The 25,011-nt window shown below is 42.5% G+C and overlaps 1 protein-coding gene across 4 annotated transcripts in view; it reads left to right on the top strand.

Annotated features, from left to right (window-relative positions):
- Window positions 1-25,011, top strand: part of LOC126100531 (copper-transporting ATPase 1) — a 589,098-nt gene that overhangs the window by 349,998 nt on the left and 214,089 nt on the right. For all 4 annotated transcript variants that reach the window (XM_049911146.1, XM_049911149.1, XM_049911147.1 and 1 more), the window contains 3 exons: window positions 4,769-4,937; window positions 14,921-15,071; window positions 22,062-22,182. In XM_049911146.1, coding sequence (XP_049767103.1) covers window positions 4,769-4,937; window positions 14,921-15,071; window positions 22,062-22,182 — 441 coding nt within the window. The remainder of the gene's footprint in view (window positions 1-4,768; window positions 4,938-14,920; window positions 15,072-22,061; window positions 22,183-25,011) is intronic.

Genomic DNA, 25,011 nt, shown 5'->3' with positions numbered 1-25,011 from the left:
GCCAGATAAACAGAGTTGCACTTGTAAATATCTAGATAAGATCCTCTAACCTGTAGGAAGAGAGAAGTTTTCACAGAAGACTTTACTACAAAATAGAAAGAGAGCATGCAGCAAGAAACAGCATGTGTACTATCAGATAAAAAGTATCTGGACACTCCTGTGTAACACAGAACTGATCACTAGAAGTCATAAGAGGAGGATCCACCAGTATAAAAGCAGGCAGGGAGTTTTGTGTTCTCAGTAGAGAAGCAGAAACGGCCAAATGGATTGCTTGGGAGAGCTCAGCAACTACGAACATGGACTAGTCATTGGATGTCTCCCAAGCAACAGATCAATTAGAGACATTTCAATCCTTCTGCAGCTACCCAAGTTGACTGCTGGTGATGCAACTGTCAAATGGAAACTTGAAAGAACAAGCACAGCTAAAGCTAGACCAGCAGACCTCACATTCAGACAGACAGCGACCATTAAGTACTGCAGAAGATCGTTGTAAAAATATTGCATGAAGTCAGCAAAGGAATCACTCGTGAGTTTCAAATTATTTGCAGTAGTTCAGCTAGCACAGTGATTGTGCATAGGGACTTTAAAAAAATGGGGTATAACGGTCAAGCAGCACCTCGTAAGCCACACATTCTTGAGCCCAAACATTTAGCTAGTGCTTTCAACAATTATTTCTCTAATATAGCACAGCAGTTAATAAATACACACCTTGACAAACAGCCAGACAGTCACCCAGATCAAAACATTATCCAAACACATTATTCATCTATCCAGCAACACCTGAGGAACTGTCAAGAATCCTAAAAGAATTACCTAATAAATATTCAGTGGGTGTTGATATACCAGAAGCTATTATCAAAGTTAGTGCAACATTTATTGTGGAACCACTAACATACACGGTAAATTCATCTTCTGAGAGTGGTGTGTTTCCAAATAATCTAAAAAACTGTGGAAGTAACACATTTGCATTATAAGGGTGCAAAAAGTAATATTGCTAATCATATAACAGTTTCAGTATTGTCAGCCTTCAGCAAAATTATGAAAAAAATGTTCCTTAGAAGATTAACAGTTTCCTTAAATAAAGAGGGGCTGATAAGTGACTCCCAACATTGTTTCAGAGCTGGAAAGTCAATTCAGACAGCAAATTTTGCCTCCTTCTTGTATTAAAAGAAGTGGATGATAAACAACATGTACCTTGGGTGTGTCTAGATCTAAGTAAAGCCTTCAATGTTACTGATCATGGCATTCTGCATAAATTAATTATGGAATTAGAGACCAGTCTGAGATATGCCTCCAGTTGTATCTGAGTAATCACCAGCAGATTACAGAAATAAAACACTAAGATAGTGAAATGCAGAAAATCATGTATGGAGTCCCACAAGCGTCAGTTCTGGGACCTGTCCTATTTCTGCTGTATAGAAATGACTTGGCTAATAAAATACATGAAGGAACCACTGTAGTCTTTGCAGATGACACTAATGTTCTAATTAAATCACAGAATGAGGAAAATCTTCAGGAAGCTGCAATATCAGTTATGCATACCTTAAAGCACTGGTTCAAGACCAATAGGTGCATCATAAATTCTGAACATAACTGTGGCAGTTAATTTCCACACCACACACAATCTCCATCCTGCAAACCCTGTTTTCACTATCGAAGGAAAAAAATGTGTCAAAGGTCAGTCTAGCCATTCATGTTCAGGCAAATCTGAAGTGTGAGGTGCACCTAAACAATTTAAATAAGAGACTGAATTCACTAGCATATGCTGTCAGGATCCTCACTCAGAGTACAAACTGCTCATCAGTGCTGACAATATACCATTGTAGTATATAGTCGCTACTTATGTATGCAATAATTTTTTAGGGGAATTGCACAAATTCTACAAAAACATTTAAAATACAGAAAAAGATTAGCAGGATGATAAAAAAACCTAAATCAAGGATTCCTGTAGACCCCTTTTTAAAACTCTCAAAATATTGCAGCTGCCTTGCTTGTATACATACGAAATACTAATTTTCACAAAAGGGAGCATCTTAAAAAAGGAAAATCTTTTCAGACACACATATGAAACTAGGCAGAAGATGAACCTACACATGAACACAGTAAATACAAACTTATGCAAAAGTGAAGTTAATCACACTGGAGCTCTGTTATATAACAATTTGCCTTCTTACCTGAAATACACACCAACATTAAATGCCTTTAAAATAAAGTTAAAACGGTTCTTTCTTGACCAATGCTTCTATTCTTTGTCTGAATTTAGGGACCACCATAATAAGTAAACCTCATCCACCAAATTTTACAAATTATCAATTCATAATATAGTTCACGTTGTGCTTATCATGTCATCTCACTTGATAACTGCCATTACAATATGTAGAAGCAGTGTAATACACCAACCTATATTATTACACTTTTTGATTATGTCAACAATGTAGTCAAAATAACTACTGCATTGTAAATTAACTAGGTTTACCACTGTCGTGTATCACATGTACAAACAATGTACTAAAATGATTCTTGGGCAAATAAATAAATGAACAATGTGGAGATGATGAGTGTTTGTAGCAGCATGATGATGACCCTGTTACAATGTAGACTCTATGACAGAACTTTTGCTGCAATTGTGGCGATGTAAGCAAAAAAATGGAAATAAATAAATAAAAACAAATGTTGTATTCACACTTCAAAAATGCTCAGAAAAGTGTTAAACCACTTTTTAAGAGGTCTAAATTTCAGAAATTTCCCTCATTTTTTTACAAATCGAACACTGTTACTTTTCACTCTAAAGTTGTAGAAAAGGCATTTAAAATAACTAATGCTTTTAGATTAGCCATTAAGGGGGCATACAAAGTAAATTGACAACCATTGGTGAAACTAAGTTTCAGCTGTTTTACATTTTTCTCCCCTTGTTCATGTCCCCTGTAGCTATGGAAGTATCTGAAATATTGTAGGTTTACAGTTGTTGGTTGTGTTTGTTGTATACAGATGCTGTTTATTCAGTAATAAAATTTTTGTTTCTATCTTTATGAGGTTAGAAATGTTCAATTTTAATTGATGTCAGTTAATTTTGTATCCCACTTTAATGGCTAAGTTAAACAATTAGTTGTCTTAAATTGCCATTTCTATGAATATAAAGTAAAATAACAAGTGCAAAATATTCCCCCTACATCTTGCAAGACAACTGTAGACTGAAATACTTCCTATTATTTGTTGTTTTGTGTTTCCAGCTCCATGGATTTTTTTTTTGGCAAATCTCATAAATGATTATTGTTTAAGTAATATCAGTGTATTGATTTTTGCTTTTTGTCAGGAGTTTTGACCTAGGTTCAGCCAATTACTTCAATAAAGTACGTACTGCTGAATGTTGGCTCCATACCTTTACTTCTGTGGCATAGAGCGCCATAAATATCGATATTTGTTCAGTGCATAAGTGTGCTATCTTTGAGGAGAGGGCTTTGGGCAGGATGTTGGACGCTAATGGCAGTTAGCCTCCGGACTTGTGTAGAAGCTAAATGTGAATAAATCTGTATCTGAGAGAATTCTAGTTGTTTACCTACAACTATTCCATATTCCCTCACTTCCTTGCATATCACATATGAAAATCAGTAGTGAAAGTAAGCCATTGGATTAGGAGCTAAATAAATAGTAATAATCATGTAAACAAAGATTCAGAAGACAGCTTATGTTAATTGTTTAAATTATCACTCTCAGAACACACTGTTGTTATAGGGAGATTTCCCCCCCTCCCATTCTATTGCATTTAAAAATGTTCTTAAATGCAGAATTCTCACAACATTGTATAATGAAATGGAGTAAAGCCATACTGTGACCTTCTTTTACATTTAGTAGCATTGTGTATGCAGAGAACTATTCTTTTTTTCTTTATTTTACACAATTGGAATCATATGAAATGTGTTTCTTTTCTTAGTGGAAAATTACTTTCTTCTCAGTTTAGTATTACAGCACACAAAAGAAGACCCTAGCATATGTCAATAGCTCAGGTGGTAGTGATGCTCCAGGAATAGAAGGAAACAGCTTCTTGTGCAAGCTGCCTTGTACATCAGAATTTACTATCCTTCTTGCTTTCATGACACTGAATAATGGTGACTCCAGCTGTAAATTGTTTTGTTCTGGAGCACATGAACCATTTTATTTTGTGTTTATTGTTTGCTTTATTTGCAACTGATTTTGAAGCTTTTTATGGCTTCATATTCAGACATCTACATATCATTACAAAGTAAAATGCAGTCACCAACATTGGCAACAAGATGTCATGTACAGAAAAATACATAATACATATAATATTCCTACAATCACAGCATGAGTTTCAAACTGGATGTCAAGACATGATAAAAAAAGTCAGTTTCATTGGTGGCATGTTTCAATATTTGTTTTTAGACTTAATGTTATGTATGCAGAAATAAAATATGCATGGAAATGCTTTTCTGTGCTTGACATCTTATTGGCTATGTTGATGCCTGTATTTTTGTTTGTACTAATATGCAGTGCTTGACTATGAAGCCATCATAAGCATCAAAACTGATTGCAAATAATGTGAACAACAAATACAGCTGAGTGGAAATTAGTCATGTGCTCAAAAACAAAACGTGATATTCTGCTACTTCTGTCAGCCAGGCTAAATCTGAACTATTGTAGAGTTAGATTATTCAATTTTATATTTGTTACTTGAAATGAAGTGTAATATTTTGAAAAGTGAGAGATATATAATAAGCAAATACTGCTAATGAAAACTGCCTTGTTGCAGCCATTGTGAAGTTCGTCAAGGAGGTATTGGGCACAGAGGTCAATGGGAAGTGCTCCGGCTTCCAAGCTGTCCCTGGATGCGGCCTGCGGTGCACGGTTTCTGGCCTCAATGGCATGCTGACCAGTGGCAGGCAGTCTGAGATGCTGGCCAACTTCACTAATCGCATGAGGTACTTTATTTTGTAGGAAATAATAAACGCACATTCTTTCCTAAAATATGTATCTATTCTGCAAAGTATTTGTAAAGCAAAATCTCAGTTTTTTCAAAACAGGAAACAAAAAAAATAGTGGACTGAGATTTTTGGAGCAAGAGATTCTATTACTGTTATTGCTGTGGTCTATAGTCGGAAGATTGATTTAGTACACTTTCCTATGAAAATCTATCCAATGCAGGCCATCTTATCTCCACATAACTACTGCAACCTACATCCAGCTGACCCTGCTTACTGTGTCCATCCCTTAGCCTCCCTCTGCAATTTTTGCCCCCCCCCCCCCCCCCCCTCGCACCGCCCGCCGCCCCCCGCCCAAGAGGGTCCACAACTCTTTTGTGGATATGTGTGTGGCGAGCACGGGGCCCCGAGCTATTGCAGCCTTCCTTCTTTCCACAGCTGCATTTCCTCCCCCTTCCCCTCCTTTCCTCTCCTTGCTCCCTCCCCCTCGCCCTTTCCTCTCCCTCTCTTGGTGTCCTTGCTTATGTTGGCCCCGCTATCCTCCTGGTTCTGTTGGTTTTACAATTTGGCTTCGTTGTGTAATCACCTCGTTTTGGCACTCCCTGGTCCCCCTCTGGGGTTCATTACTAAATTTCTCTTCTGTAGTGTGAGCCATTTGGGGAAGAGCACCTTACCTAGTGTCTCCGACGTGCGCCCTCCTAGTACATTCCACCTTTTCTCTCACGTCGTTGTCTGATGCTAGGGTGATAGTGAGCACTGTAGTCAGCCCGTGTGGTGGGGTCGCTATGTACCCTTTTGGTTGAGCCCCCTGAACACACAGGGATCACACTTCTGATACCTTGGAGTGGTTGCTCATCATCCTGGAGCATCGGAACTCCCAGCAATCGCTGCCATACCAATGGCCCTTGCTGTGGCTGGGTGGCGCCCGTGAGGAGAGCCCCTGATCGGAGTGGGTGGTATCAGGGCGGACGCTATGCAAATGAAATGCATACGGGTCCAGAACTCTGACCATTCTTCTGCGGCCGTCTCTCTGCGTGGAACTGATTCTTCAAGTGCTGCTTCTCCTGCCCCTTCGGCCTTCCCTTCCGTGGCTACCCCCTGGGAAGAGGGTCAGGCCCGTCGGCTAGGGGCAAAATCTTTCCCCTGCTATCTGGTTTGCACCAGGACTGGTTGGGATACATTCACCAATACCAAACCTTTATTCTTTGTGGAACACATTCAAGACAAGTTTGGCGAAGTGGACTCCCTGAGCAAGATGCGGTCGGGTTCGTTGCTGATCAAAACTGCTTCAGCTGCCCAGTCTGCGGCCCTTTGTGCCTGTACCCATCTTGGCACAATTCCTGTGTCCATTACCCACCACCAGTCTCTAAATATGGTTCAAGGCGTGATTTTTCACAGGCACCTCATCCTTCAAACTGATGAGGAACTTCGGGACAATCTCGGACGGCAGGGTGTTCACTTTGTTCGGCGTGTTCAGAAGGGTCCTAAGGACAATCGCATTGATACTGGTGCCTTTATCCTGGCCTTTGAAGGGGATATGCTCCCTGAGATTATGGTTTATCGATGTGATGTGAAGCCGTACATCCCATCTCCTATGAGGTGTTTTAAGTGCTTGTGTTTTGGACACATGACTTCCCGCTGTTCGCAGGCCCCTCTCTGTCGTGACTATGGACGTCCACTCCATAAGGGGAGTCCTTGTGTTCCCCCTCCTGTGTGTGTTAATTGTCATGGCACTCATTCTCCACGTTCACCAGATTGCCCAGTATATAAGAAGGGAAAGAAGATACAGGAGTATAAGTCCCTTGACTGTTTAACCTACACGGAGGCTCGTAAGAAGTATACGCGTTTTCACCCTGTGTCCATGACATCTATTTATGCTTTAGTTACATCTTCACCCCTTCCTCCCCCTTCCTTACCCCAGTCCCGGACTCCCCTCCTCCCCCCCCCCCTCCCCTGCGGGTCCCACACCTTCTCCTCTGGGCGCTGCTCCCCCCCCCCCCCCAGCTGGAGAAGTGTCCCACTCCTTTGGTGTCTGCCGGTCAAGGGCGGCCCTCCCGGGATGCCCCTTCCCAGCACCTTCCAGGCCAAAGGTCTGCTGCCACACAACGACTGCGAGAACCACGGTCTGTCGGCCCCCAGGTCGCCCGATATCTTTCTGTTCCCGATCTTGCTGCAGCTGGCTCCTTTTTGCCACACAGCCCTCCTCGATCTCAACCTGAAAAGAAGAAGAAGCATAAATCCTGTTACAAAGAGCCTCTGGTGTCACCAGAGGTCCCACCCCTGGCTTCACAACCAGATTCTGACCTGTCGTTCATGGATGTCGCCCCCTCCTTGTTGGTGACGGGTGGTATGACTGGCTTCAACCTGTTCAGCCCCCATTTAAATCATCGGTTATCCAATGGAATTGTCATGGATACTACCGTCACCTTCCGGAATTGAAATCCCTTATTTCATCGTACTCTGCAGCTTGTGTGGTTCTACAGGAATCTCATTTTACTGGTGATCACTCCCTGACCTTTTGTGGATTCTGTGTGTTCTGTCAAAATCAGGTTGGCCCCCTGCAGGCCTCTGGTGGTGTTTGTACGTTGGTCCATACGGACGTTGCTAGCACATGGATTCCTCTTCAGACTACATTGGAAGCGGTTGCTGTTAGGGTCCACCTGGACTCTGAGGTCTCTGAGGCAATCTTTATGTCCATCCTGACAGGACTCTTACACCTGCTGCCTTAACTGCCCTTCTTCAGCAACTTCCCCCTCCCTTCCTTCTTCTTTGGGATTTTAATGCTCATCATCCCTTGTGGGGCAGTGCATTTCCATCTTCACGAGGTCTTCTCTCAGGGCAGTTTATTACAGACCATGACTTGGGCCTTCTTAATGATGGCTCCCCTACACATTTCAGTGCTGGTCATGGTACCTTTTCTGCCATTGATCTTTCTCTTTCTTCTTCCTTTCTCGTCCCTTCATTACTCTGGTCACCACACGACGACCTTTGTGATAGTGACCATATCCCGTTGATTCTCTCTCTCTCTCTCTCTCTCTCTCTCTCTCTCTCTCTCTCTCTCTCTCTCTCTCTCTCCCTTCCCGCTCCCCGATGGACGGGTTACCTCGTTGGTCTTTCCAACGTGCCGATTGGCCTGTATACACTGGACAGGTCGTGTTTTCTCCTTCTTTGTCAGTTGTATTGATGACGTTCTACGTGATGTGTCTGATGCGATTGTTCGCGCTGCTAGCCTTGCTGTACCACGCTCATTTGGACCATTTCGTCGCCGGCAAGTTCCCGTGGTGGAGTATGGCTATTGCCATTGCCATCCGTGATCGCCGTCGAGCTTTGCAACACCTTAAGAGGCACCCATCTCCTGCCGGCCTTATTACCTTTAAATGCCTTCATGCTAAAGCCCGTTACTTAATCAAACAGAGCAAACAGATATGTTGCAAATGATTTGTTTCTTCCCTCGGTTCTACTGTCCCTATGTCACAGGTATGGGCTACACTTCGCTCTCTCCAAGGTTGCCATCGGCAGTCCACCCTCCCAGGCCTTCACCTCCCAGATGGCCTTTGTACGGACTCGTTAGTTCTTGTGGAACATCTTGCGACCCATTTTGCAATGGCATCAGCATCAGCCTCCTATCCGGCTGCTCTCCTTCACCGGAAACAGCGGGCCGAAGCTTCCACCTTATTATTTTACCCCTTGTCAATCAGAATCTTACAACGAACCTTTTACTGAATGGGAATTTCTTTCCGCACTTTCTTCTTCTCATGATACAGCCCCTGTCCCAGACTCTATTCATAACCAACTGCTTCAACATCTCAGTGCTCCACAATGGCAACTCAGTGCTCCACAACGGCAACATCTTCTCTGGGTGTTTAACCGTATCTGACTCCAGGGTGACTTCCCTTCTCAGTGGAGGGATAGCATCGTGGTTCCTGTCCTTAAACCTGGTAAGAACCCCCTATTTGTTGACAGCTATCAGCCAATTGGTCTGACAAATGTTACTTGCAAGTTACTTGAACGGATGGTAGCCCGTCGGCTCAGTTGGATCCTCGAATCTAGGGATCTATTGTCCCCTTACCAGTGTGGCTTCCGAGAGGGACAGTCTCCGATCGATCATTTACTTTGCTAGGAATCCGCAGTTCGGCAAGCTTTTTCCTAGCGCCATCATTTGGTTGCAGGCAAGGCCTATGACAAGGCCTGGTGCCATCACATCTTACTTACACTTCATCAGTGGGGTCTTCGGGGCCCACTCCCAAATTTTATCTGCCAGTTCCTGTTCCATCGGTCATTCGGGGTTCGGGTTGGTACTGTTATTAGTTCTCCATGGACCTAGGAGACTGGCATCCCACAGGGTTCTGTCTTGAGTGTACTTCTTTTCCTCATTGCTATCGATGGACTTGTGGCCTCTGTCGGTCCTTTGGTCGCCCCTGCCCTGTATGTGGATGATTTCTGCATTTAGGTTAGTTCCTCTTAGATCGCCTCTGCAGAACGGCAGCTCCAAGGAGCTATACGGCGTGTCTCTGCATGGACCCTCTCACACGGGTTTCAATTCTCTCCTTTAAAATCGTGGGTGGTCCACTTCTGTCGCCGTACTACGATCCACCCTGATCCAGAGCTCTATCTTGAGGCACAACGATTGCCTGTGGTCCCACAGTTTCGTTTCCTGGGTCTTCCTTTCAACAACAAGCTCACTTGGCTGCCCCATATCAGACTTCTGAAGGTAGGATGTTTCCATAAACTCAATGTTCTTCGCTTCCTTGCCCAGTCCTCTTGGGGTGCGGACCACTCCCTCCTTCTCCGTCTTTATCGAGCTCTAGTTCTGTCTTGCTTGGACTATGGTTGTCAAGTTTATGGTTCAGCTGCTCCTTCCACACTGCATGTGCTGGATACAGTCCACCATTGTGGTATCCGTTTGGCCACTGGTGCCTTCCCTACTAGCCCTGTTGATAGTTTCCTGGTTGAAGCTGGGATCCCCCCCCCCCCCCCCCCCCCCCCCCGCCCCTTTCTGTTCGGCGGTCCCAGCTTCTGGTGTCTTATGCACTCGCTGTCCGTTCCTCTCCCACTCATCCTTCCTATTCTCTCCTGTGCCAAGACCATGGACGTCGCCCACCTGATTCCTGCCCTCGGGCCTCCACCGAGGTCTGAAAGATTCCATCCCCTGCTGAATTTTGTGGGAGTTTCGGGATGCTGTTGTTTTTTTACACTGATGGCTCTAAATCTGCTGATCATGTGGGATATGCCTTCACGTCCTCTGTTGGAATGGAAAATCATCTGCTGCCACCTACATGTGGGGTGTTTACTGCGGAATTGATGGCAATTTCCCGGGTGCTTACCTTTATTAAACAGTACCAACACAACCTCGTTTTGTTATGTACGGACTCAATGAGTGGCCTTCTGGCTATTGACCGGTGTTTTTTTGCGCCATCCCTTGGTCTCTGCCATCCATGACCATCTCGCTGATATTCACTGTGCTGCTTGTTCCGTATCTTCCTTTGGGTCCCTGGCCATGTGGGTATCCCGGATAATGCTGGCCAGAGTGGCCGTGCAGTTCTACTCGCTACAGTCTGGAACTGTGAGACTGGTACGGTCGCAGGTTCGAATCCTGCCTCGGGCATAGATGTGTGTGATGTCCTTAGGTTAGTTCTGATGGCCTCAGAAGTTGAGTCCCATAGTGATCAGAGCCATTTGAACCATTTTATCCAGGCTAATGAGCTCAATGATCATTTGGCTAGGGGAGCAGTCACTTACCCCCCCGTTTTCTGTAACCCCTCCTGCAGCGGATTTACGGCTTCACATCAAATCCCACTTCGCACAATCATGGGCCAACTCGTGGGAGGCTACTTCCCTGTCTAATAAACTTCGTGCGATTAAGGTAACACCAGGCCCATGGCGTTCTTGCTTTCACCTCTCCGGAAAGCGCTCGACCACACTGTGTCGTCTCTGCATTGGCCATACCAGGCTGACCCATGGTTTTCTTTTGCGTGATGAGCCACCCCCACTTTGTGGTTGTGGCGCCTTCCAGTCAGTAGCCCACATTTTGGTTGAATGCCCCCCTTCTTTTGGCTCTTCGTTCTAAGTACAGGCTCCCCTGCACTTTACCTTTGATATTGGCTGACGATTCCCAGATGGTCGACCTGGTTCTCAGTTTCCTCCGGGAAAGTGGTTTTTATTCTCAGTTTTAAGGTTTTTTAATCTCTCTTTGATGTTGGGGCAGGGCGATGGGTGTTGGGGTCTCTCCCACTGTAAGCCGTGTTTGGAGATTACCGAGTCCCCTCCCAGACCGCGATCCTCTTTTCTCCCCCTTTTGCTCTGTTTTTATCATTTTTTTAGGATTGGTTAGTCTCCTTTTCCCATACGCACATCTACATTCTAGCGGTAGCACCTTTTAAGTCGCAGCTGGTCTTGCCACTGCTGCTTCACAGGTGGGATATTTCCTGCCTCTCTCATAACGTTGGGTTCTCTCTCTTGCTGACTTACCTTATTTTGTTTTACCATTGACAACATGACTGTCCTTTTACATTTTTTAGCCTTTTCCCTTTTATCGTTCTGTCTTTTCTTAGACATCGCACTATCAGAATGGACCACATTTGAAACAAGGGACTGATGACCTTGCTGTTTGGTCCCAAATTGATGATCCCTTTATGCCTTTGGGTTGCCGTATCAACTGATCTTATCTTTTAGTCAAGTTGTGTTGTGAATTGCTCTTCTTCCCAATTTGATTAAGTATCTCTTCATTACTCAACCTACGAATCTAATTTTAAACATTCCACAAGCTTCTATTCTCTCATTGTCTGAGCTCCTTGTTGTCCGGATGTCACTTGTGTACAAAGGTGCTTCTTTGGTCTTCTACCATGTGGTCGGTTAGCAGCAGCTTGCCATGCATTTCTGTCTTTGGCATTTGTCTTAAGTGCAGCATTGGTAGTGCATCTGGCATCCTCCATGATCTGGTTGATGTATTCTAGTCTGTCTGCCTCTTGCATTCTTCCCTTCTACTGTTCCTTCAATTATACTTTTGATGACTCTGTGATGTCTCTGTAGATGACAGACCCATGTGCCCCTTCTGCATTTGATGAGATTCAGGGGACAAGGCTTCCTCCACTCTGGAGCACCTCTCTGTTTGATATTTTGTCTCCCCAGGAAATATTGAGCATTCTGTGGTAGCACCACAACTTTGAGGCTGTTATTTCATGTTTTTTGCTTCTCTGAGTGTCTGTGTTTCACTTCCGTGCAGCAGCTCACCCCAAACAAACCTCTTTATAAGGTTTTTCCTGAGATGGTTGTCTGTGCAGATGGATATGAAAAGGTTTCTTCTCTTGTTAAAAGCAGCTTTTGCATGGTATAAGCAATATCCTTCTTTGATCTTAGTGTGTTGTAATTTTACTCCCTAGGTAAGGCTACACTCCATATGAATACCTTCAGAAAAGACTACCTATATTGCATGTTAATAAATTTCTATTTTTCAGAAATGCATTCTTTGCTATTGCTAGTCTGCATTTTATATACACTTTACTTCACACCTTGTTAGTTATTTTGCTGCCCAAATGGCAAAAGATGTTACTCGTAGTGTCTCATTTCTTATCTAATTTCCTCCTCAATGTACTCATTTCTTCTTTCGGAACTTTAATTGGCTTTCCAAATTTCTCTTTGGTTTCCTTTATTATTTGCTCAGTGAACAGATTGAACAACCTCTTGGCTACTGCACCCCTTTCATGTCCTTAAACTCTTCTAACTGCAGTCTGGTTTCTGCACAAGCTGTAAACCTTTTGTTCACTCTATTTTACCCCTGATAACTTCAAAATTTCAAAGAATCTAGTCCAATCAACACTGTCAAAAGTTTGGCCATATTGTCTGTAGCTGCTTTATAATTATTGGAATCATAGGGTCAGTAAGGCGTCATGCATTTCTTCATTCCTCTGCAGTCCAAACTGACTTCCTTGAAGTTAGCTTCTATCAGCTTTTCCATTACTCTATAAGTGATTTGTATCAGTATTTTGCAGTCATGATTTACTAAACTGATGGTTTATCCACACCTGTCAGTACCTACCTTCTTTGCACTAGGAATTATTAAGTTCTTATTGGAGTCTGAGGACATTTTGCCTGTCTCATACATCTTACACACCACATGGAATAATTTTGCCCTGGAGAATGTTGTTGCTATTGAAATTGCATATTTTTCAAACTCCCATTCAAGGCCTAATTTTCTATTTGCTCCATCTCTGATGAGATCAGTCCTGACAGGAACTTAAACCCTAATTTATCTTCTTCCTTCCTTCATATGTATTCTAATTCAACTAATATTCTCTATCAAGATTTTCTTGTTAGAAAACATTGCCGTGCCACAAAAGATTTAGCTGGTTTGGTTACTGTATTGTCATAATTTCAGTTTCATATCCATTTGTTCAGTAAAATGGATTGGTAGATATTTGGTTAATAGACATCTCAGTTTTGCTCATAACTAATTCTACGGACATAGGAGACAAGGTACACATCTTTCACACATGACTAGCCCTTTCAATTAACTTCAGCAGCTCTTCAATTTCCAATTTATTACAAAATAATAAATTATGAATGATTGGCAACTTAATGAATTTGTCCAGTTTCTAATATGGTTTGTTGTATCACTCTACTTTTGACCTATGCCAAGTTACTTTAATGAAAGATCACTATCTTCATCTTGTGTAATATTATTTTTGTCTTACATGGTTGAGTAATAAATGAACTTCATTGGATATATTTATTATTATTTTGTATGAAGTCAGAGATACGAGCATGGGCCTATCACATGGTTCCTAATTTCTTTCTGTGGTTTTTGAATAATGGTAATTTGCGTTCAGCTTTCCTTGGTACTATTCACTATGATAGCTTCATTAGTAACGTGAAATATTCACAGTTCTCTTTTCTTTTAACAACTTATACTTACATTCATTCAATTTCAAAATAAATGGGATGGCATTGTGGTAGAGACAATGGTCACACATTCAGGGGAAATAGGGCTCAGATCCTCATCCAGTCGTTCTAGCTCAGGTTTTCCATGAGCTGGCCTGAATAACTTCATGTAAATGCCAGGATAATTTCTTCATACATGTTTTGTATTATGTTTCCTTGTCTGTCTAGGGTGACACTTGGATGACATTTGTATCAATGTGCTATTAACTTCCTTTTCTTTTTTTTGTTTTGTAGTTTTCTCACTGTACCAGGTGTTCTCAGTTGATTGAGACCAGTGCTTACTGTTTCCAGTACAAGATAGCTCCCCATCTATTTTACTTTCTGTCCAATGTTGACATAATCAATCCTTAACAATTGTCTTTGCCACATGCCCCTGATCTTCTCTTTTTAAATTAGCCAAAGGTGACACTTCTTTCCACAGAGCATGTGGATTACATACTAAGTTCAACATCATTAGAGAACTAACTAGCCCAAGAATAAGTAACATTTTGCAATGGATCCATATTTTAAATGCAGTTCACAGAATTCTTTCTCGGAGAGTTTGCTGAATATAATATGTAAGCACATACTGTGTCGGAAAAATATTTTACTTTCTAATACACATCAGTCTTCCTTTCTTTACTCCAATTGCAATTTTGCTATAATTCCTCTTACATCCACTCCTTGGTGTGTTGCCCAGTGTAGTCCATTTAGAACTATGGATGAGTTACACATCAGGTCTTAATTGTTAACTTCCTGCCATTAAACACCTCAGTCAATAGGTACTGTACACTAATACATTGGAGGAAATATGGAGGTGGTGTTAAAAGAAATAAATCGATGGATGGGAGAAGAAAAATGGCAAGCTTGTGTTAAGTTTCGTCGAGTTAACAGTTAAGATGACCGAGTATAGGCAGAGGGTGTATACTGGAAACACACAGTATCCTGTTGCGGAGCATGCTCTACAACATGACAATTGTGACCTTGGTGTATTTCATCAAAAGTGCTATATGGATTCTTTGGCTTGTCACTGTTTTACAATCTCTGTGTCTTATTTTTCATTGCAGGAATGGCGTAAAGTCGGCAGTTATAAGTGGTGTGCCAATTGACTTAACCCTCAGTGAGTACAGCAGCAAAGAAAAGGGTGCAGCAAAGCTAGAGCAGCTGCTCACAATCAATGGAAGCAGTGTGGTTGAGAACACTGCGGACTCCTACGAGGTGAGGTGCATTGCATTTTCTATCACCTGTTCAGTGAAAAGTTTACATCTACATCTACATTTACATCTACACCTACGCTCTGTCAGCAGAGAGTGCCTCGTGTATCATTGCATCCTCTCTTCTAGTGTCTGCCACTAAGACTGGATTAGCATCTCCATGGAACTTTTGTGCATACCAAACAAAATTGTGAAAAACTGCATGGCTCTTCCTTCCATCTTGTCTATTTCTTCTTTAGTGTTCATGACTAAGAGGAGCAACATGCTGAAATCGAAGTGGCTAGGTAACAAAGAGCAGTTGTATGTTTGTTAAGTCCAATGATCAGAATACAATACACAGTGTCCACACTATTTGGTTCAGGGTGAAGTTCAGGCACTGAAATTGCACTAGAATGTTCTCACAATGTAAAAGTCCACGGGGGTCATGGTTGGTAGTGAGTGGCAGGGTGTTAGAGGATTATTGGCAGTAGGGTCGGGAAAGGAAGTGAGCTCGAGGAGCGTCGAGACAGTCGGTGGAAGTAGTTAATTGGAGAATGGCTGAGACAGAAGTCTAGCAGAGTGGTGAATGGAGGATACTCTTGGTGATGACTTGGACGTATTTATTGACAGTTCCATCAGTTCTTGGTAGAATGTTTTATACATTATGAATAAAATACACAAAACATTGGTGTCATATTACTCTAGTGTTGTGTGTTTTTCATTCGTAATGGCTTGGTTGCTTGGATGCTGTGGTGAGATGCACTTCATTCAGTTTGGCAAAGAGAACTCACATCAGTAGGCTGCTAGCTGTGGCCATCAGAAACCTGTAGCATGAACTGGCCGCAGAGAAGTTGGGCAGTAACCTAAGTATCTTGGCAGTAGGATTCCGGTGTGACACTCGACGGGTGGACAATTTATAATTTCGTGGAAGAGAATGAGTGCTTATGATTGCAGCACTGTTTACTGCAACACACGTGCTGCTAGTAGTGAGACTGGTGCTGGCCAGCACTGTGGAGGCTGCTTGAGGATTGGTTGAAAATAGCCCAGCATGTTTGTGTTGATGTCGACTGTTTCGTTACTAGCAGACCAGAGTTGTGGCTAACTGTGCTACACAGCTGTGAGGTGGTTGGCCTGTCGCTGGTGGCAGCCAGTGGATACAGTATTGTCGACCAATCCTGTCTGGTAGGAGTCCCAAACTGAGGAGCAGTACCAATATATTAACTGAATGAGGTATTTCTACATCATACAAGAATGCATGGTTTCATGGTGATTTGTACTTGATAAAATTCTCTTGAGCTTCCAGTTGTGTTCAGTGGTTTACAATCCATAAGCTTTTTACTGTGTACTCTTCAGCCTTTGTTAAGTGATCACTGTTTTCTGGTTGCTGCTTCCATCCTTCTATAGGCGCAGTGCCTTCTGTGATGTCACCCGTGCTCACTTCAATACCGTTTAAGGTAATAGTTTTGTTGCGCTATGCATCTGATGCACCTCCTTCAACCTTTTGATGGCCAAGTCCCAAGCCATGCTTATCTATAGACCATGATCTTTATTGAGAGTGTCATTACAATTTTTTATCTTGATCACTTCCTTAATTATGCTATCCCAGAAACTTTTACTCCGTGTTATAACTGATGTCTCTCTGAATGCAATACAATGTCTATTTTGTAGAGCATGCTCTGTTATCACTGGTTTCTCAGTGTACCGAAGGTGAAAGCATTTCTCGTGTTCTACACAGCAGTGTTCAATAGTAGGCACAGTTTGCTTACAAAAATGTGTCTGCACCCACACTGTATTTTATACACTCCTGGCATTCTAAGGCCTACATTGTCTACTACAGGCCTCGTGAGTTGTCGAAATTTTGTTGAAGCCCTGAAGACAGAATCTGTTCTCTCTCTCCCTAGGAGCCGGGCTAAACTTTCCTGTTATTGAGCCACAGTACACAGAAGCACAAGCTTCTTAGAGTCATACTCGGGGTCCTCCTGCTTCTGTGGTTTTGGAAAGAGGGCTTGCGAAATCTGGTAGTTGTTGTAGCTTGTTTCCTTGAATAGTTTCCACAAATGGCTCTGTTCCCTTGGTAGGTTTTCAGAGTCTGGTGTGGCTTCTGCTAGATGCACCGAGGTCTTTATAATGGTGCAACGTTTCTGCGACAGATGGCAATAGCTGATACCATGCAGATAACAGTTCATGTGGGTGTGTTTCTGGTAAACGCTGTGACTGAGAGGCCTATTTGCTTTACAGCAGATGAGGACATAAAGGAAAGGGAAGGCAACATCAGTTTCTACCTCCATCGTGAATTTGATGTTGTTTTTGGATACTGTTCATGTGGTCAAAGAATTCTCCCAGTTCTTCACATCCATGAGATCAGGCAATGAACATATCATTGTTGTAACGATAAAAACGACTATGCTTTGCAGGAGCTATGTCCAGGGTGATGTCCTCAAAGTGCTCGATAAACAGGTGGATCAAATTTACAGAATCTGTCAGACATTTGCCTTTTGTATGTTTAGTTTTATGTGGTCTTTCAACTTCAAATTGCTCCACATGCATACTCCCTTATATTTTATGGCTGTGACCTTGTCCATGTAAAGTAATTGTACAGTCACACAAAAATGGAGACTTGCTGTCCATTTAGTGCAATGTGTCAAATTTGTGAATGTTGGAGCTTACATGCCAATTCCTGCACCAAGTGTCAATTCTCTGTAGGTCTCTCAGCATCTCGGTACAATTTTCTACTATTGTTGCTTCTGTCGCACACAAACGGCCTCATAGAGCTTCTGGCATTAATCACTAGGCTGTTTATGTTTACTGTAAACAGTAATTATTCTATATGGTCCCTTGGGGAATGTCCAAAGATAGTTTTGTCAGAAGATCTCTCTCCGTTAGGAATGACAAGTGGTGTTCTGTTTGCCAAAACCTCTTCAATCCAGTCACAAAGTTGCTCTGATATATTTTGTTCATTAGGCAACAGTGCAGAACTGCATGGAATGCTTTCCAGAAGCCAAGGAATATGGCACCAGTTCTATTACATCCTGGGTGTCATGAATGAACAGAGCAATCTGATTTTCACATGATTGTTGTTTACAGAATGCATGTTGATTTCTACAGATGAAATTTTCAGTCTTCAGGTTGTTTGTAATATGCAAATATAAAATATGTTACAAAATTTTACAACCCTCACATAAGCAATGTAGCCCCATAGAAGTGTGCAACAGTTCAACAACCACTCTTGAAAATGAGAAAGACTTGGTGCATTTTTCCAATAGCATGGAATGCAGCATGTAATAAGCTGCCACTAGACAAGGACCAAAGTCTTTCACATACTCTGTGTAGAATTGTGTAGGTATTCCATCAGCTCCCATTGCCTTCTTGCTGTCGAGCAATTTTAGTTGATTTTCTATCCTGTGGTTACTTTCCTCAATTTTTGTCAATGTGGTGTTCGTGCAACAATTGAAAGTAGAAATCCTCTTATGATATTCCTCAGTGAAAAAGTTTTAGAAAAGGAAATACAGTATTTCTGCCTGCTCTGTCATTCTCCAGTACACACTCTGTCATTTACAACAGTCTTCATATATGACGTAATTGTGATTTTAAACTTTCATAACAAGAATGTGGGAAACATTTATTGTAAATGGAAAAAAGAAATACCTAATTAAGGAAGCAAGATGAGGTACAAGTAAAAATATATATTGCTAATATAGAGAAGTCTGTAGTCCAAAATTTCTTGATAATGGTGAGCTAGAGTAGCCAAGACTGTGATGATTTGAAGTATCTGATTTGTTAATTTTACCTTGTATTTTGTAAATCATTTGTCATATGTTCTTGGCACACAAATCACAATAGAGTTTTACTTAATGATAGGTTTAATGTTACGTAACTATTAAATTTTTGTTTCATGGTGAGTGTGATAAATTCTACAAAAAGCAATGTGAAGTGTTTTGCAGTATCTAGATATTTTGTTTTGTTTATGCGCCTTTTTATTTGGAGTGGGGGAGGGGGAGGGGGAGGTTAGAGATCGGAAGATGTACATACAGGCATATATACACTCCTGGAAATGGAAAAAAGAACACATTGACACCGGTGTGTCAGACCCACCATACTTGCTCCGGACACTGCGAGAGGGCTGTACAAGCAATGATCACACGCACGGCACAGTGGACACACCAGGAACCGCGGTGTTGGCCGTCGAATGGCGCTAGCTGCGCAGCATTTGTGCACCGCCGCCGTCAGTGTCAGCCAGTTTGCCGTGGCATACGGAGCTCCATCGCAGTCTTTAACACTGGTAGCATGCCGCGACAGCGTGGACGTGAACCGTATGTGCAGTTGACGGACTTTGAGCGAGGGCGTATAGTGGGCATGCGGGAGGCCGGGTGGATGTACCGCCGAATTGCTCAACACGTGGGGCGTGAGGTCTCCACAGTACATCGATGTTGTCGCCAGTGGTCGGCGGAAGGTGCACGTGCCCGTCGACCTGGGACCGGACCGCAGCGATGCACGGATGCACGCTAAGACCGTAGGATCCTACGCAGTGCCGTAGGGGACCGCACCGCCACTTCCCAGCAAATTAGGGACACTGTTGCTCCTGGGGTATCGGCGAGGACCATTCGCAACCGTCTCCATGAAGCTGGGCTATGGTTCCGCACACCGTTAGGCCGTCTTCCGCTCACGCCCCAACATCGTGCAGCCCGCTTCCAGTGGTGTCGCGACAGGCATGAATGGAGGGACGAATGGAGACGTGTCGTCTTCAGCGATGAGAGTCGCTTCTGCCTTGGTGCCAATGATGGTCGTATGCGTGTTTGGCGCCATGCAGGTGAGCGCCACAATCAGGACTGCATACGACCGAGGCACACAGGGCCAACACCCGGCATCATGGTGTGGGGAGCGATCTCCTACACTGGCCGTACACCACTGGTGATCGTCGAGGGGACACTGAATAGTGCACGGTACATCCAAACCGTCATCGAACCCATCGTTCTACCATTCCTAGACCGGCAAGGGAACTTGCTGTTCCAACAGGACAATGCACGTCTGCATGTATCCCGTGCCACCCAACGTGCTCTAGAAGGTGTAAGTCAACTACCCTGGCCAGCAAGATCTCCGGATCTGTCCCCCATTGAGCATGTTTGGGACTGGATGAAGCGTCGTCTCACGTGGTCTGCACGTCCAGCACGAACGCTGGTCCAACTGAGGCGCCAGGTGGAAATGGCATGGCAAGCCGTTCCACAGGACTACATCCAGCATCTCTACGATCGTCTCCATGGGAGAATAGCAGCCTGCATTGCTGCGAAAGGTGGATATACACTGTACTAGTGCCGACATTGTGCATGCTCTGTTGCCTGTGTCTATGTGCCTGTGGTTCTGTCAGTGTGATCATGTGATGTATCTGACCCCAGGAATGTGTCAATAAAGTTTCCCCTTCCTGGGACAATGAATTCACAGTGTTCTTATTTCAATTTCCAGGAGTGTATGTACTTGAAGCTTCCTAATCCCTTGGATTCTCTGTTATCGCATCCTCTGTACTGCCTACTGCGGATATAAGTAAGTTTCTGTATGGTCACTTGCTCCATCACTCACGTGAAATAGTACTACAGGGATTTGCACTGATAAATCTACATCCCTGTTTCAGTCCCTACCCTGTGCCTAGCCTCTTTCATACTAAAATCAAAAAATGAAAACTCCACGTAGGAATATCAACAATGTCAGAAAAGATAGATTGCTACTTACTATAAAGGTGGCATGCTAAATTACAGCCAGGAATGATTAAGACACTTACACTGGCCACAGCCTTTATCAACCCCCCCCCCCCCCCCCACACACACACACACACATTTTAAAACAAGCAAGCGCACCTCTCTTGCACACATGACCACCAACTCCAACAGTGGGGCCAGAATGGAAATGTTACATGGGATGGAAGCAGCAACCTGGAGGGAGTGGGGAAGGGATGCAATAGCTGTGTATTGGTGGGGGGAGTGAGGAGCATTGTATGGCAGAATGTGGAGGGACTAGAATGCCAACAGGTGCAGCGTCAGGAGGTTGTGGGGCAGGGAGGTGGGGAAAACAGAGCAAAAAAAGAGGTGTGGGAAAGATCAGTGGGTCTATTGGCAGAGGGTGGCAAATGGAGGGTGGGACACATGAATGGGGAGGACGTGCCAGAACAGAGGGTGTGGAAACAAGTTGGGCGGAGGATGTGGGGACAGTATGTTACCGTAGGTGGAGGCTGGGATAATTATGGGAATGGAGAATGTGTTGTAAGGATAGCTCCCATCTGTGCAGCTCAGAAAAGCTAGTGGTGGATTAGAGGATCCAGATGGCTCGGGTGGTGAAGTAGCCATTAAAATCAAGCATGTTATGTTCAGCCGCATGTTGTGCCACTCATTTGCACCCTTTGCTATTAGCCACGATTTGGTGTTGGCAGTTCATATTGCTGGACAGCTGCTTGATAGTCATACCAATGTAAAAAGCTCTGCAGTGATTGTAGCAGACCCGCTGAGTGACATGGCTGCTTTCGCACATGGCCCGGTCTCTGATGGCATAACATTAACACTCGTATGGGAAGTGCTGGGTGTGTGGATTGGGCAGGTCTTGCACCTGGATCTTCCACAGAGATTTGATCCTTGTGGCAAGGGATTGAGATTAGGAGTGGCATAGGGATAGATTTGTATGTTCTGAAGATTGGGTGGGTGATGGAACATCACTTTAGAAGGGCCTAGAAAGCTCTTGGGTAGGATGTCCCTTATTTTAGGGAACAATGATAGGTTCAATTGTTCCAGTCTGCACAACTTCACACCAGCCCAAGGCTGTTGATTTAATTGTATTTATTTTCATTATCAGAAAGTTGATGGAATGCAATTTTATGATGATTATGGAATAGCTAGAATGTATCCACTTTATAATCTTACTGTTGATATTTATTAGTAATCTTTAATGCAAAGTGCCATCACGATAGAAGCAGATGTACTTCAGTCTTAGAAAACTTTAATGCAATTCAAAATATGTGCTTTGCTGTTACTTTTAGGTCCTGATTGGCAATAGAGAATGGATGCGTCGCACTATTGGAGAGGTGCCTTCTGATGTGGACAGTAAAATGACAGAGGAGGAAGAACTTGGAAGGACATCTGTCATGTGTGCCATTAATGGTAAGTACGATTCAAAAAATAGCTTAATGATCCTCAGTTCAGCATTTAACAGTATGCATAGCATGTAAAACCTATCTCATAAATGAGAATTATTAAAATTTTAAGTGCAAGAATCTGCTAGCATTTAAGTGCAATTACTATCTAATGATATTCTATGTGATATGTGCCCATCTTAATAATTTTTCACTAAAGGGATAACAGCTACAGCAGATAGGATCTTTGACTTGGATTATATGTCAACAAAAACAACAACATGATTTAATTTTCTTGTTCTTCTTGTGAAACAAGGGCCTTCATTGTTATCTGTCTCTCCACCTCTCCTCTCCTTCTTTAGCACATCTTCTAGTTTCCTTCCCCTCTTCTCTGTGGACTCACTCACTGTATACTTTTATCTTTGTGGGTCTTCCTTGTGGTCTCTTTCCAGCTGATCTTTCAGTAAGTATTTTTTCCAGCACTCTTTCCTCTGTTGTTGTTGTCATGTGTGCCTTCTCCTTCAGCTTTGATGTTTGTATCTTGTCCTGAAGTTTTGAAGCCCCATCCTTTTTCTGATCTCCTCATTTATGAGTCTGTTCTTTCTTGTCTTCATTACCTCTTAAACATTTCAACTCTGCTGCCTGCATTCTGGTTTCTTCCATTTTTGTTGTAGTCATTGGCCAGCTGCTTTGCTAGAATGTGTTCAGAATACGTTGTATATCGAACTTTATTAAGGATTTTCCATTGTTGGAATATAGCACTTTTTACATTCGTTTGGGACATCTCTGTTCCACATCATATGCCTTAGACTCCGGTAGAAGATTTTTACTTTTCATATGCTTTTCCAAATTTCATTATCTAACTTGCCATCATTAGTGCCTCTCTTTTTAAGTGCTTGACCTTTTGACCCCATGCAAAAATTTTCAATTTTTTTTCCTTTCCTCTTCCATCCTTCCCCTTGTCATTACTATTTTTTGCTTTTTTGTGGACTTACTCTCACCTCAAATTTTTCTGTCTCTTGGATCCATGTATATGCTTGTCTTTACAGTTTTATCACATCCCCACATCACTACATCTGCAAATGTGGCTTTTTGTCGTATATCTTCCTAATTTATGTTTAATGATATAAATATAATAGAGGGTCTGTGTATATGGGGATGGATATATGTGTGTGTGTGTGAGTGTATATCTGTCCTTTTTTCCCCCTAAGGTAAGTCTTTCCGCTCCCGGGATTGGAATGACTCCTTACCCTCTCCCTTAAAACCCAAATCCTTTCGTCTTTCCCTCTCCTTCCCTCTTTCCTGATGAGGCAACCGTTGGTTGCGAAAGCTTTAATTTTGTGTGTATGTTTGTGTTTGTGTGTCTATCGACCTGCCAGCGCTTTTGTTTGGTAAGTCTCATCATCTTTCTTTTTAGATATAATTTATGTTTAACCTTGACTGTGATGAATAATAAAGAGGAGAGCATACTTCACCATTGTAAGCCCAGTTCAACTTTCAGCCATTTTGTTCCTCCTGTCTTTACTCTACTAGCACAATTTTTGTGCAAGGCTTTTATCATTTACAATTCCACTTTTTTTAACTTGTCTATTAATCAATGTCCCCGTGATGAACTGTCTAGTAATCTCTCATAGGTTTCGTCAGTGTGGTTAAATATCATAATAGTGTCTTTTTCCAAATTTCATCGTTTAATTCATTCCACTCAAATGGCAAGTGGCACTTTAGATTACAAATTTTGTTTTCCACTCTGCTGTTGAGCATCACTTGATATGATTTTTCATAGCTCTCAAATGCTCCATTCCTAAATGTGACTGTACTAGGCATCAATGCTGCATAGTGCTGCCATCTAAGGAAGCCTGTGTTAAGTCAGTGTTGAATGTAGCAATTATGTTGGGAGTCAGGTTGTAATTATTATGTTCAAGTTATTTATTATTATGTTCAAGTTAGTAGACACAAAATGGCTAGTTCTTCACTCATTGTTTTTTCTGAGGAAGAGATTGTAGAGCTTCTAGAGGAATTTCTAAGTGAAAATGAGAGTGACAATGTTTTTGATGATGATGATGATGATGATGATGATGATGACAGAAACAGTTGATGATGATGACAGAAACAGTCCAGCCTGAAGAGTTTCAAAAAGTATCTCACATTGAAAAGATTTGTATTGTAATACTTACACAAATATATTTATGTGACAGTACACTTTTCGTTCTAATACATACTTAAAAATAAAGTGCAGCACCACATTCAGAATGTTAACTAGGGCTTTTGAGGAAAACAGGGGTATATGGGTATGACATTGAAACAAAGGCCCAATCTAGTATGTTGGTAGTAGGTTTCAAGGCTGCAGGGAGTGAAAGGACCAAGCCCACAGAGGATTCCCAACAATAAGCTATATTTACCAGGCATCAAAACAACCAACACATTTGTTTCCACAAAGAGACTCTCACATTTCTCAGTGGCATGCTCAACACCTGTGCACCACACAGAGATACCCAGTGTTTGCATTAATGCTTTGTCTTAGATCATTTTCATTACTTGATGTCTGTATCAAAATCCCAATCCAGCCTGATGCCAGGTAAAGGGGAAATGAAGACAATGAAATAAAGATGATGATGATAATGATGATGATGATGATGATGACTCTGTCAAGGATACAAGTTGATTTAGACACAAGAATCATCCATTTTCAAGAAGATTAATGTATCTTAATATGTTGACAATGATGGCTTTAAATGACTGGAGCAGTATTATGGAAACATCACTGCACTACAAAATATATAGGTGTTTATTTGTCAATACCCAGTGAATAACCCATTCATCATAGAAGGAACTGCCTACACTGATAAAGAAATAACTG

Source organism: Schistocerca cancellata, chromosome 9 (genome assembly GCF_023864275.1).
Source record: "Schistocerca cancellata isolate TAMUIC-IGC-003103 chromosome 9, iqSchCanc2.1, whole genome shotgun sequence".
In the NCBI taxonomy this organism is placed as follows: domain Eukaryota; kingdom Metazoa; phylum Arthropoda; class Insecta; order Orthoptera; family Acrididae; genus Schistocerca; species Schistocerca cancellata.
Note: the sequence above shows the minus strand (reverse complement) of the source record. Positions and strands in the feature narration are given on the sequence as shown.